Here is a 15,338-nt window from a genome sequence, read left to right as displayed (position 1 = left end):
ATACGTTTTGCCGTATATTTATAATAAAGAAAATATATCTCAATTTATAGAACAGAACAGAACAGAATAGTTTATTTTTGACTTAAGCATGTGAAGCTCATCGTCATCAACATACGTATAAATAACAGCATGCGTTGAAGTACACACAAAAACACACATCATTTTAAAGAATAAATAATCTAAATAAACACGAAATAAACATAGTTCGTGAACATATTTCGTGAGAATGGTACATGGATGGGTTTAATACACAGTGGTCACACAATGTTATGCATATAGGTTTACAAATATAGGTATAAATACATATTTCTGACCTTATGTTTTTGTAAAAATGTATTTCTATTTAACACTACATATATATGACAGTTTCTCTTATTTTAAAGCATGTTAAACAATACATGGCTAGCTTTCTTAATACAGTTTTGTTTGAGCTATTAAGTAGTTTAATAAACTTGAACATATTTGGCCGGATTCTATAATATTTCGGAATTAATGCATTCCTAACATCATTATAATAAGGACATTTAAGAACAAAGTGAAATTCATCCTCGATGTCATTAAGGTTACATAATATACATTTGCGTTGATCTCTGTCAATATTCTGGTGTCTGCCCGTTTCTATGGATAATTTGTGAGAGGACAAACGTAATTTTGCAATAATGTTCCTATGTTTTTTGTTGTCAACAATATCAAGATACGATGATCTTTCAAAAACCGGTTTGAGTTCCTTATATAGGATCATTGAGCTACACGACGTCACACTGACATCCCAGTTGGTAATATACTGGTCTCGTAATCTGTTTTTGAATAACGGGATAAAGTGATCATTGTTAACAGATTCGGGGAATAGCCATACATCGGTGAAACCGGTTTGGTTAAGAATGTCCCGTATTTTCGATGACCAATTGTTAGCATTATTTTTACGTTCAATTTCTAATCTTTGTAAAACTACAACTTGTTTAAGAATACAATTTCCCTGTTTCACAGTATGTAATTTCAAAAAATATTTAACCATCCTGACATATCTGTCGATATGCAATTTATAAACATGTATTCGTAAAATCCTATGTTAACAAATCGATGCCCCGTTTTAATTATTTCTTATTGTTAAAAAAGTGTGTTGCTTAGCGAAACACTTATCTATTTGCATGACTCATTTTTTGTCTTACATTCGCTTATAAGCATAAAACTCAACAACTATTTTCTTTCGCCATGTATAACATATGTTATTAAGAACTACCCGGTAAACCGAATTTCAATATTTACGAGGAATGAATTTGGTAGTTATTTTTGTAAATCAAAAGTTCTTCGGCAGAAAAACTGAAATAATGACCGATAGGGTGACCTTGAGACTTCTATATCAGCCTAAACTAGAACGCAGACAATATAAGGACACGGAACAGGTTTTCATTAATATTCTGTTATGACATCGTCACCGACTTCCACATAGAAAGATGATTTTTCTGTTCATATTTTTTATTGTTGGTTGTAAGCGACTGCTTTTTGTTGAAGTAAGTAAACCTGTGACAACATATTTTATTGATAAACTAATTTTGCTTTTTGGTAAATTGTTTACAAATCTGTCAAGCTTTTCCTAAACACCAACTTTTATTCCACAAAATGTAATAAGATTAAAATTACATAATGGTACTGTGTATCAACACCTTTTCATTAAAAATTGTAACTCGGTCTTCTTAAAAATTGCCATAGCATGATCATTGTGTTTCTCCCGCAACACACTTTGTTAGTATTGCAGCCACTTGATACAAATGCCTAGCTGAAGAATTTGACGGCAGATCTTAGTGTCGTCTTCACTTAGTATTACGATAAAAGCACTGTTAAGAAGATTTATAAACACTGACTTAGTTTTTGCAAGACCCTCGACTCCTTGCTTACCTAGTTTTTGAAATTTTCTTCAATTCCGATTTCATGGCAAATAATCTCATTGGAAATCCAATGGGTTGCATCAAAATTAAAGGTAAAGATGTAAAGCATGGCTATCTTTCAATGGACGAATTGTTAGCTCTGGAGTGGTTCAAAGAAAAACAAGAAAAAAACACAAAACGCATACAAATTATTTTCGAAAATTGAGCATTTACATTAACCAGTATTGGTATGCAGATGGCAAAAAAGTGACATGTCATGAACATATGTTTTGTTGATGTTAATACATTTCAGCCATACGCAATTTGAAAGATAACGATTCCATCGCGTATTCATTTAAATAAATTTGAACTCATATTTGCAGTTGTTTGTTTCTTATTCCAATCTTTACTTCTCTGTAGATGTTTGCTCTAAATTGTATCATCATTGGTCCTTTCAAGGCAACGACTGTAACAATGCCAACAACAGCAACAACGACGCGTAGAGGTGGTCTTTTACCAGTTTTACTCACAACTGGTGCCTTTCCTAACTCAGCCTCTCTTGTCACGATCAACGGACAGTTAGTGCGCATGGTCAGCAACTGTACTGTGCATGATTTCAGCACATGTCCAACAGGATCTTGCTGTACCAAGACGGTAGTAAAGCTAAAATGTGTTGAATCAAATCTTTTCGAAAGTATATGCAAGTGGTCACTTAGTCTTCAGCGAATATTGATATCAACATTTTATTTTGACAATCTTAAACCAACTTACGAATGTTACAGAGGAATATTATAAATAATTAACTTACGTTTATTGGTACAATTCTATAGAAGAGGTTTACATCAATGAAATTCATAGCAAATTACACCAATGCCTTCAAATTTAATAGTGTTTGTTGCAGAACCAAATATTCTGTGTATGTGTCCTTTACACGAATTTGAATATATTTATGTGATTTCCCAACAATATTCATATCTTTTGTACATGCATAAGTTTTCGAATAAACGAAAATTATTTTAAATAATATTTTACTATTATTTCCTTGATGCTATTGTACTTCTTCTTCTAATTTTTATTCATCAACGTTTTATCTGTTTAAAAAATAAACTAGTACATGAACATACTAGCTTTTAATAAATAACTTACGGATGTTTCTCATGATAAGGTTTTTGAAGGTTCAATGATTTTGTGTTGTATGAAATGAAGGCATTTTGTATTAAATAGACATATACCCACTGCTGTAAATTTAAAACAAGCTAACGGTAAAAAATTTTCTCCTGGAGATGTATGCGGTACTCAATTATTTCTAAATGAACTTTTGCGACACATCTAATTGCCTTAAAGTCCGCATCGTTAAATCGTCACAAAGTGCATTCACTTTTGAATAACTTTGATCAAACATTATTTTTAAAGCAAACTTTACGTAATAGCTCATCTTATCTGGTTAAATAACGACAAATTGAGAACAAACACATGTTGTAATACTATTTCAACATTGTTCGTGTCCTCAGTGAGAATTTACAGTATGATGTTGTAAACTGAGACGATTTTTAATTTTAGATAACACTCACTTTAATTTCTGTAGTATGCTTTATTATAAACATTGTTTTGTGTTCAAGTTTTAAGCAAAATTAAAGGTTAAACCCTTATTATATCTGTATGTCAAAATAAAAGTGAAGATGCTGAAAACAATCAGTACTACTTTGTTATGACATTCAGATCAATTAATTGTCCTTTTTATGTCTTATGCTTTTTTTATTCCACAGTTCCTTCAGTACCCAGCTGGCTACAGTGGCGCGAAACCCGACTATCAGCTCGAGTGCAAACCCCTGCTGAGCACCGGGGAGTACTGCTACTTTAACACGCCCGAGAACTACTGTCCATGCGCCACGAAGTGCCATACGAACGGTTTCTATGGAATGTGCCTTTAACAACATATGTTTTTATGCGTTTTTTTTCCATTTGGGTATCATTTGTATGCCGCCATATGTCGTCATTGTGCGTTTATCATATGTTTTTGCTGTAGCAGAACGGAGTTTAACATCGTAATGTGTAGTCTACGATAAATGTAAACTCAAAACACACTTCATTTTGTCGTTTAATTATATTCATATCATATATTTTAATTGCAATAATATAAACATACATCAATTTTCCATTTAATAATTTAAATAGCCGTTGAGTAATTATATAATAGCAAGAACCCTAAACCATATTGTTTGTTAGTAAACCATTATGATTAAAAGATGCATAATAATAATTTATTTTATAAATAACGAGATTTTTCTGACCAGTTTGTAAAAATTTATTAAATCGCTTCACAAGTTCACTATTTAATGTTACTAAGGGTCACCTTCTTGATAAGGAATCGTAGGCGGTAGTGGCGGGATCTTCGTCCCTCGTCGGCCGGCGGATGCACCGCCACGTGATATGAGAAATGTCTTAGGCCGTTCGTTATCTGTGCTTGAAGACTTGATCCTCTTTTTGGATCGAAATACCAAGAGTTCTCCTTTGGCTTTGTTCAACTCTTTATGTAATTCTTTTATCTTCTCATTGTGTTCCTCTTCTGCCTTCTTTAGTTTATCTTCAAAGACTTTTGCCTTCTTTTCAGCAATCTTTGTTTGTCTTTGCTTTTCTTTTACTTGTTCTTGCAGAGTTTGGTTTTCCTTTTCTAGAGCGGAAATTCGTTCGTTTTTCTCTTCTACATCATTAACTCGCTTGAGGCGATCCTTTTCAAATTCGCGTTTGATTTGCTCCCTTTCTTTTATATTATCGATTTTAAGACCTTCAATGCTCGCCATTAAAGATCCGTTTTCTTCCTTCAATTCCTGTACTTCTTTTCGCAGAGTGGATAACTCTTCAATAGCTTCAGTCTTTACTCGTAACCCAACTTGATTCGCAAGTGCTTCATGCTCAGCCTTTAATTGCTCAACTAATAGTTCAGCCATGTCCTTGGTAAATGTTCTGAAATATGACCACAGTATGGCATTCATTCAAATCATTACTTGAAAGTGTGAATTTATTATCGTAAATATAATATTCTGTAAATTAATGAAGACAACAAAACATGAACGCAGACAGAAAAAAATCCATGTGGACTATGAAAGCTTAAATATTGTATATATTACATTGATATAAACTATTAAAAGTATTTGTTTGAAAAATTAATAACCTCACAATTGCTTAGCGCTTTAACAGTCTTAATGATGTAAGAAGCACATGCTATACATAAAATGCATGAAAATCAAATGTATGATTTGTAATTTTTCTACATCTTTTTAAATCAATTAAACATTTTACACTTGTACGAAAATTATGTGAGCAAATGTGTTACAATGCATTTTTATTATCACTTAAACACTTCTATATAACAATATTTATCACTTTTCAATTAAAAAACTTACCCTAGACCCTTCGAAAGAAGATCCAAAATCAGTGACTGTGTCAGGCCTAAAACAAATAAGATACCACGCATCATTTACTTTGTTGTTCAATTTTTATACTCTTACATATGTAAGTAAGCATTAATTTAAAATAAAAACTGATGATTTTATACAACAACAACAAAAAATAAACACACAACCTATTGTGTGTTGTCTTTAAATCTTTTTTATTACCAAAATTCAATTAACATAGCATGCAATCGATTTAATACTTATCGCATACATGAACCCGACTTACCATTGTCGCTAGGCCTTGGCGAAGGTCTCAATCCGTTTGGAGACCGAACGCTGACCGTCGGTTGTTCCGAGTGAGCACTTCGCCGTGTAACATTTTCAACGTCTGACCTATCCCCTCCCACGGGTACCGGTCTGACGCTTGTGTCGAAAGACTGGCGGATGGGAGGATTTTCGTACCCATGTCCATTTATAAGTTCGTGGTGATTTGACTTTGACGTTTGGTCTGTTTTCGGTTTTGCTATTTGAACTGTCTTTGTGGTTGTTGTTTTATGAACTGTCTGCTTTGGCGTGTAACGAGGTTGTTTTCTGCCGTTGGTACGAGATGTCTCTTGGACTGTTTCTGCCCTTCCATGTTCATTTGAAGGCCTTAATAAGGACATGAATAAACACCGGTATCGTACATTTGTCTTGATATTTTTTTCTACAGAATAGTCCATTCTTTCTACGCACTAAACGTATGAAATATTATGACAATATGACAGTACTGCTGTAGCGGATACATCACAGGGGATGAATTAGGACATTAACCGTAAAATGCGATTTCGTATTCTAATTGTGTTGTCTTATACAAACACATTTTTTTTCTATATAATTGTTACATCGAATGAGATAATGTATTAGTATGAGTAAAACTTAAAAAAAAAATATACTCACAATTCGTTCGCAAGAACGTTAGCCATTGTGTTTTCTGCAACAACCTGTTCTTTTTCATGAACTTCTTGTTCTTCAAGCGGTTTGGACAACTGGGAATATCGCGGCGGTGGATGTGAAAACTCAGTTTCTAAATTGTTTTCTGGTATTTGTTCCCTTCTCTGTACTCTAGATTGTTTAGCATAAAGACTAAATTCGTTTGCAATCAAATCAAACTCATCAGTCTTATGCTGTGACGAAACGTACGTCGCGAAACTTGCACTTGTAATGACAGTGTCATCTGTGTTTTCGCGGTCGGTATGCAAACTTACTAAGCTACCTTCTATATCAGTGTGATTATTTTCCTCGGTTTGGAGCATATATTGTGATGTGTCTACTGTGTTCTCTTTTAGTTCATCTTTAAAAAAGTGTGTGCCATTTTGAATGTTATTTTCTGTGTTCTCAATCTCTTGGTCGCTTTCGTTTCCTTTGTCTTGTTTCGTTTCCTCGTCTTCTTGTTCCGGCAAACCCTTTTCTGTTGTCCCCTCTCTTTCCTTGCTTTCTGATAATTCAGAGTTATTCCTGGACGGTATTTTAGCACTCGTAGATACACCACTAGACACAAAGGACCCGATCGGGACCGGGTTTTCAAGTGCTTCCCAAGATATTGGCTTGGTACTTAGATCCTGTGACCTTCCCGTTATTGACATATCTGTCAATATATAAACGCACAGTTTATAGACAACACTGCGAAATAAACGATTAAGCAAAATAGACTCGGTATTAATATTTACACCTTAGTATTTAAAATTACTGAAAAAGTGAAAGTAAAGAAATAAACTGTAATACAAACATCAATGAAAATATGTTCGCGTTACCTTAACTTCCAAAATATGTTTGATAGTTTCATACCACTTTCCCAATTGTTTACTGGTTATACTCAGTGGTGAAAAGACAATACAAATACACAATCTCCGCTTTATGAATTTGTTTTGGTCGTTTATCGATAACAAATCTAACCGGCTTTACAGCGTACGTTTAATAACAATATAATAGGCCGAGCGCATCCAAACGTATAAATAAGTATTTATTTAACGGGCGCTTGTGCTATTTTGCACAATGAATAAACCAAATGGCTAATTTTTCGCATGATATCAGTAAGACTGTCGTATCTGAAGACGAGCATTTAAAGGGATCTTTTCACGCTTTGGTAAATTGACAAAATTGAAAAAAGTTGTTTCAGATTCGCAAATTTTCGTTTTAGTTATGATATTTGTGAGGAAACAGTAATACTGAACATTTACCATGTTCTAATATAGCCATTATATGCATCTTTTGACGATTATAAAACCTAAAAATTATAAAGCGTTGCAACGCGAAACGATTGAATAATTTGGAGAGTTATGTTTTTGTCGTTAAATTTTGTGAAACTACGAAGATTGCTTATATAGGGTATAAAATACGTCAAGTATGTGTACTCGGCGGAATGGCTCAGTAGGCTAAAGCGTTTTTACGTCAGGACTCTGGCAGGACTCCAGGGGTCACTGGTTCGAAACCTGCTCCGGGCAATGTTCTTTTCCTTTTTTTAATTTTATTCTTGATTTTTTACTGGAGCTTTTACGATCCAATATTTACATTTATCAATATAAAGCATTTAATGAATAAGTTAAAAAATGCCAAAATCTGTGAAAAGGCCCCTTTAAGTCATCAATTAACGCAGTTCATTTTCTTCTTAATACAGACGATGTACCATGTACAAGTCTGAAATAAACTATCTATCTATCTATCATTTTCTTCTTAATACAAATAATAACCTTATTTTTTTCACTTATGTGAGAATATGACATAGTGAAAATGGGCCAATGAGGTTTTTTAGGTTTATTCAAGATACATTAGACATTACAGTCCATGAGTAAACATGTATGTTGAATATATTTATACAAACAAAATGAATATATTTATACAAACAAAATGCATGCAAGTGGTCATCAATTAAATACTAGTTCATGGCATGATTGATCATATACAAACTATATTATGTTCTATACATAAATTGTTAAAGATACATGTATTTCAACATAAAGTTAACATAAACAAAGCGCTATTGACAGCGAGAAGTCAACTTTTCTGACATATATATTACTCAAAATAATAGTTATAGGCATTTATTTGGATAATTGCTTTATGAACATAAATTGCTAAATTTCTGTTAATTGTTTGGTTATCAGATTGCATTAACTCTATAAATTTTGGAATATTTGGACTTTTCCAGTAATATTTCTTTATGTATATTTTTCTAATATCATTGTATAAGGAACTTTCAAACAAAATATGAAATTCATCCCCCAAGACATTGCAATGTTGACATTTTCTTTCCTGGTATGGTAAAGATTCTGGTTTATGCCACCTGCCTGACTCTATTTCCAATCTATGTGAATATACTCTTAGTCGGCATAGATTAAACCTAAACTTATCAATAGTAACATCCTTTAAATAAGACTGGAATTCAAATTTACAAAAAAGATTATAACTTACTGCTCTTGATGAATTACTCAATTCAGACATCCAATTTTGTATAAAAGCATCATTTAATTTGGATTTAACAAGAGATAAAATAAACACTTATCATCACCTGGTTTATCCATGCATAATGTAATCCCAAGGACTGCAGCAAGTTACAAACAGCTTTAGCCCATGTGTGCATATTTGGTTTACTTATCAAACTGTTACACATATGTAAATATATGCACTTAACATATTTATGGTCTTCTAACTGGATAACTTTAAGCCAATACCTTTTTACATTACCTGCACGTCTCACAATTCAGGATGTTCTACCAAGTTCTCTATACACAAAATTATATTGAGTTTGAATTTTCACGCCTAATAATTTTTTACAGAAACTTAAATGTACTCTCTCAAGTGTCATGGATTCATTTAAGCCCCATATTTCTGAGCCTTAATTTAAAATTGGTAAAACAAGTTGATCAAATATCTGTAATTTAGTCTGAATATTGATTAAAGGAAAATAAAGTAAATATGAATTTAATTTAAAAACCGCTTTTGAAGCTTGTCCAGCAAGAGTTTTAAAAGTACTTGCAAATGATCCTCCCGTGGTAAATACAATTCCTAAATACGTAAAAGATTTTACAATTTCTATAACCTCGCCTTTATATACAAAATTCATATTTCTCCTTAGTTGTCCCCCTTTTTAATTTTTTTTTATTACTTTAGTTTTATTTGAATTTACACATAGTTTCCACCTATCACATTATTCTTCCAACAAGCACAAACCTTTATTAAGTTCTTTCTCTGATTCAGCCATAATTACAAAATATCATCTGCATATAGTAACAGAAATAATTTAAACATTCCAATATCAATCCCATTAAAACCATTTAACATATCATGATCCTCAATATCATTCAAATAAATAGAAAAAAGGAACGGTGATAAAGATTCACACTGTCTCACTCCTAATAAACAAGAGAATTCTTCATTACTTATTCTATTACCTAATTTGATTCTTGATTTCACATTTACATACATAGATTTAATAATATTTATCATTTTTCCTCGAATTCCTAGTTTCAAAAGTTTATACCAGATAGTATCTCGAACCAAATAATCGAACGCTTAAGTAAAATCCACAAATACAGCATACAATCTCTTTTTTTTATTTAGTAGAAAATTAATAATACCATGTAATACAAATTTTTTATCGATAGTCCCCATGTTTTGTCTAAAACATGCCTGTGATTCTATATATACATGATAATTTTCTGCCCAATCATTCAGCCTATTGTTAATAACCTTAGTAAATAATTTCCCAAATGTACTTAATAATGTAACCCCCCTGAAATTGTTAACATCATTCTTACTTCCCTTTTTATATAATAGTACAATAAAACCCTCAATGAAGCGATCTTATTAGTGCAGTTGGTAGGGCACTGGTCTAACAATCCGAGAATCACAGGTTCAATCACAGGCCCGACCAAACAACTAGTGTGATGATTGGTCGTGAACTTTCTCCAACCATTTTACCCCTACTTCTTATTGAATTCGGCAGTTGTCACTTACTGACACAGTTATGGGCATTTGTTTAATGATAAACAAGCTAACACATGGCTGAAATATCCATTTCCCTAAATTAGGTATTTGCCTTAATAAGGCTGAAATATTTCTTTCCCAAAATTAGGTAACATCCCTTGGGTAATCACGAGTGATAACTTGTTTCACGTTTCATTGTTTTCGTTGATCTTAGGACCTATTTATTTATATTTTCATACCAGATATATATCAATTAATATTTGAGTTAGCATTCAGTGTGTTTTCGAGTCGGTGAATGGGTTAACGTCGCAACAAAGAATTTATAAAAGCTGTATTATTTGATTGTTCTTATTTAATGGAGTACTACTAAACAAGATTTTGTGTGCTTATTATACTACATGCCTTGAATATACTTCGCTTTGACATGAATGTAAAAAAGCACACTATAATGCTAGACTTTTTCTTTTTAAATGCGATTAAAAAGCGCACGTTTCGCACGTCATTTATTTTATTGAAAACAACAGATTAATATTTATTTTATAAAACACATGAAACCCAAATGATGAAGTAAAATGTTTTAAGCTTGTCAAACACAGAAAAATGAAAATGTAACTTATTTAACAATTAACTTTTATTTTTTAATTTGGATGTCGTTTCAAGATAATCGTTACTTTCTAGCCGTGCGCGATTTGGTTGGTGAAAATCTCGCGTCCAACAACCTGAATAAAATGCAAATCTCTAATCATACTTCACTTTCAAAATAATTTGTCACAAAAAGAACGCAGGAAAGTACAATCTTTGAACATACAAAATGCTTTTATACATTGTATTTTGAGTTACAAATAGAACACTATTTTAGTTTCATCGTGCAACTTCTTAGTTCCGGCTTCACTTCAAAGGGAACCCACAATTGGGACAAACACAAATGCAATAATCACGCTGCGTATGAGAGTTTTAGATGTTGCGTAAACATATCGTCTTTCATCTACAACTATCCTAAACTACCTAAAAGTAGTTAAAAACTACAAAAGATGTGCTCGAAATAGTTAAGATTGCTCAGTAAATATTGCTTGCCTAACCAATTATATTCAGACTTACATAGGTTCAATATAATATAGTTCAATAACGCAAAACGATTTGTAAATATGTTAAATGATGGTGAGTTTATAATCAACTCATAATGTAACAAACACAATTTTTTAATGATACGTACATCAGGGAAAAATTACTTACCCAAACAAAAGAAATCAAAATACGTTTTCCATAATTTATGAGACAAGGGAAAGTTTGGCTGGCAAAATAAAACTTTTGTTTCGCCCATTTTTTTCGTATTTTTCTGTTTGCCATTGCATATATTTATTGACAACACAATACTAATTGGAAAAATCTATAATCATCATAAAAAGAATTAAACGTTGAATAAAAAACGTAACTCCAAGCGGGAATCGAAACGCGGACCTCTTAGTATGCTCTACATATGGCGTCGCGAGTATTAGACCGCTATCATACTTTTGGAGTGACGATCATTCATTTAAAGAGGAGAAGCTACAAGAAGTTCATTACAGTCTTAGACTTTATAAACAATGCGTGCACTATTTAATTTTTAATGTGTCTGATTTCTGCCATATTTTTCTTGTTTTATGGCGGTTTTAAAGAAGGTCAGCAACACGCCAACACGCCAACAAGTATAGACAAGGTATACCCGCCCGCAATAAAGAAAAAAGGTGACAAACTCATTATTGTCGTATCGGCGCCCTTTTGGTCGTTCTGGTGAATATGCTTGTCTCTCCTTTGTGTTGGCGTCTTGGCGTGTTTGAAAGGATACATGTCATAACCGTCGCATCGGCACCCTTTTTGTTGTTCTACACACTATATCTGTCGCTCTTTGATGCTGGCGTATTGACGACCTTCTTGAAGCACGCAACACATGCAGTACAATATGGCAGAAATCAGTTACCAAAGTTTTAGCCTGAGTTAACCATGTTAACTATTTTATTTCATTTTTTTACATTGCACACCCTTCATATAGGAATTTATATTTTCAACATTCCAAGTTTACTTAAACAGTCACTTTACTTTGGCAATTGTGTGTTTTATTTAAGTATGTATTAAAACAACTTTAAATCGAACGATTTAAGGGACCTATTTAAAGATTAGCAACACATTTTCGTAAATCATGTGTCAAATATTCAAGAAACTAAGTGTAAAATAACATTATTATCAATCGATTCATTATATATATTGTTACGTCCATAGATAACAATCAGTCATAATGAATAAAATTACAATGCGTATATAACGCTTTTCATCGATGATTTGACAAACACGTCTGCCACAAACTTAGTGTAAAAGTTCCCAAGTTCTTAAGTTCAAAGTATGCACAGGCTTATCAGAACTGCACTTTCCGCTTTATGGTAGTTTTCGTTAAAGATAGTCTCTTCTTAGCAAAAATTTTCTTTAGGCGGAGTGTTGTCCCTGATTAGCCTGTGCGGACTGCACAGACCAAACTGTGACAACACTTTACGCACATGCATTAAACCTCTTTTTCACAGAGCACGGCTCAAATGTTTGTCAACGTATCGTACATTAAGTTTCTTAAACAGTCAAATGCACGGGCATATCTTTTTTAAACAGCCCAACCTAAGTTTTACGGTAAATAAGATCGGTTAGATGAATAAAAAATAATGAAACGAAAACAAAATATATTGGAAAACATAAAATTCACTTAAAGTGATATTATGGGCATCTAGCAGTATATAGGCGTCTATCGCAACCGTTGTTTATTTTTGGTGTTTTCACTTCATATACACTTATATTTGTTAATGCAACATCAACATACTAAAAAAATATCCCGGAAAGAGAAAAAATAATGCATTTGAATATCAACCGTACTTTCGTTTGACAACTGATCATGCATGTACAATGTGAACCTAAATTTAGTTTTAGTGCAGATTCATTCATACGACACAAATACACAATTTTGTTTTACGGATCATTTCGGCTTACAGGACTGGGTGAGTCACGTAAGAATATCGAATATAAAATATATTTTTTATAAACAACTGGTAGCATGATGAGTTGCAGATAATTGGTCAGTAACCACATTTTAACTAACTCTTTTGACCTGTTAATTCTTTTCAGCTCAATTCAACAGTGAAAAATGCCCATAATATCACTTTAAAGCATTTGTTACAGAATAAAGAATAAAGTGTTCTTATTGTTCCTAATGGCTATGCCACTATTTGCCGGTGCAAACGATATCGTGTCATAACTGCAGGTCAATACTCATTTATGACTTGCTAATTCAATGGCTACACTTTTACTTATTATCAAATCATAGAGTTAAAATTTTTAACATTGTTCTTTCATTCAACTGATTATTTCTTACATAAAAGTAGCAACTACAGTAAACAAGATACAGAAAGTGATAAAATGTATTAAAGTTTAAACTACCTCTAGACAATTTGAACAAGTAAACATAACAGGTAGTAAAATATATGAAGACAATCGTATCACAGAAAGCAATCAGTGGCAAACTTTTGCAGAAAAAGACAAGAAAACAATGGTATCATATATATATCACATGCATAATTGAGTAGAAATATATAAACGAGTTAAAGCAAATGAAACACAAGTTCATATACATCAAGTAGCCTTTTCACTTTCCATACAGTACCGACCGCTTTTTGATTTTTTTTAACGTCATAATATTATTTTGCGGAATAATTGGAGCATGGTCTGTGTTTAGGTACAACAATATTCCCGACACGATGAAGATACAAACAGGAAAGAGCACCGCTATCGTTGCTCCAAGTGCAGACTTTTCCTGTGGCGTTGGTGATTTAGCATTCGAATTAGATTTGTGTTGTGATTCACAGGGCATTTCACCCGATTTAATTGCGTTAGTTCCAGAAATAATGATTGAGGAAACATTTGCGTTGAATATTGTTCCATCTGAAATGTAATTAATAGCGTTAATACGAGCGCTTATAAATAATGAAGGATCTGTTTGAAAGTGAATAAATAATGATAGTATTCACCTGTGTAAAGAACAAAAATCCCCGTTAAGCTAGGAACTTTGGGATTGCGACTGTTTTATATGTATTTGGTTGCATCATAAAAGATGTTCTGAATAGAATACAATTTATGGCTGTGATTTTTTCATTTTTTCCCGACACGTGCAAATGTCTCTTCACGTCAAGTGGAGACAGGGAGATTCCCGGTAAAAAATCTGCCAATGAATTCAAACTGGTTTGTGCGTATATTGGTCATTGGCGTCGCACTGAAGTGCGGCGACTAGTATGCAATACGTTTTTTTTTCGCTTATGGGAGGAGGAGTTATTTTACGGATCAATGTATATATTTTTGTTGTCAGAATATCTTGCATAGTGGTGATTTTTTGTGTAAATTAGTGTAAATAAGTACTGCATTTGTGCCTATTACATTTACTACAACATTTATTGCCAATAATGCAAAGCTAATTCTTTTAATTAATAACTGATCACAGGGACTGGGCAATAATAAAAGATCACAGGGAATGGGCAAATACGCGAACCGGTGAAACTTTCTGGTTTTGTATAAAAACAAAACTTCTTTGTTCCACTATCCTAGCAACCACCTAGTTACTAATAAAGGCGCTATAGAGCGCGAAGCGCGACACGTATTATTAATTGTAATAATGAGTCTTTATAAAGGAAGCAGCCGCTTATCAATGAGGAGCACCATCACAGCACCCCAGTCTCATTACTACCAAGTCCTCCTACAGGTTTTTTTAAGAACCACATATAGAAGGCCGCAGGCCTGACCCGTATCTTGCCAGTGGTATGGACCCTTTGGTATGGACCTTTAACCCCGCTCACTATCCAGCGTTTCAACTTCCGGGTTTACATTTAAACCGACTATTAATAGCTTATTAATATCTTAGTTAGAATTTGATTTTTCAAGCGGTTCCGTAGTCTAGTGGTTACACGCACGCTTCACATGTGAGAGGCCCAAGGTTCGAGCCCCAGTAGAATCAAATTATTTTATTTGTGTTCTATGTTAACTTTTTGTAGACATTTTAGTTTAAATAAATATGCTGTTTTATTGTAACCATTTTTTGTTTTTATTATGC

General features: G+C 33.0%; 3 protein-coding genes across 10 annotated transcripts in view; 1 reads left to right on the top strand and 2 right to left on the bottom strand.

Moving 5' to 3' along the window:
- The first annotated feature begins 1,345 nt into the window (after positions 1-1,345).
- LOC127843862 (uncharacterized) lies at positions 1,346-3,949 on the top strand. The gene is made up of 3 exons (XM_052373732.1): positions 1,346-1,511; positions 2,325-2,519; positions 3,632-3,949. The coding sequence occupies exons 1-3, from the start codon at positions 1,455-1,457 to the stop codon at positions 3,794-3,796; spliced, it is 417 nt and encodes a 138-aa protein (XP_052229692.1). The 5' UTR covers positions 1,346-1,454; the 3' UTR covers positions 3,797-3,949.
- A 210-nt stretch (positions 3,950-4,159) lies between these two features.
- On the bottom strand, positions 4,160-7,577 carry LOC127843861 (centlein-like). Of its 2 annotated transcripts, none has more exons than XM_052373731.1 (5): positions 7,088-7,577; positions 6,200-6,887; positions 5,547-5,911; positions 5,270-5,315; positions 4,160-4,829 (listed from the first exon to the last, which is right to left on the bottom strand). In XM_052373731.1, exons 2-5 carry the CDS (start codon positions 6,883-6,885, stop codon positions 4,208-4,210), a joined length of 1,719 nt encoding a protein of 572 aa, XP_052229691.1. In that variant the 5' UTR covers positions 6,886-6,887; positions 7,088-7,577; the 3' UTR covers positions 4,160-4,207. The 2 variants fall into 2 exon arrangements, with proteins under 2 accessions (XP_052229691.1, XP_052229690.1); XM_052373730.1 differs by having other exon boundaries at positions 7,054-7,576.
- Positions 7,578-12,913: 5,336 nt separating this feature from the next.
- The window catches only part of LOC127843860 (furin-like protease kpc-1), a 36,871-nt gene continuing 34,446 nt past the window's right edge, over positions 12,914-15,338 (bottom strand). For 6 of the 7 annotated variants that reach the window (XM_052373727.1, XM_052373724.1, XM_052373728.1 and 3 more), the window contains exon 13: positions 12,914-14,179. In XM_052373727.1, coding sequence (XP_052229687.1) covers positions 13,884-14,179 — 296 coding nt within the window. In that variant the 3' untranslated portion in view covers positions 12,914-13,883. The remainder of the gene's footprint in view (positions 14,180-15,338) is intronic. The other variant, XM_052373725.1, reaches the window with a different exon arrangement.

This window comes from Dreissena polymorpha, chromosome 9 (genome assembly GCF_020536995.1).
Source record: "Dreissena polymorpha isolate Duluth1 chromosome 9, UMN_Dpol_1.0, whole genome shotgun sequence".
Taxonomy (NCBI): Eukaryota; Metazoa; Mollusca; class Bivalvia; order Myida; family Dreissenidae; genus Dreissena; species Dreissena polymorpha.
The sequence above is the reverse complement of the archived record's forward strand: the minus strand, read 5'-3'. Positions and strand labels throughout refer to the sequence as shown.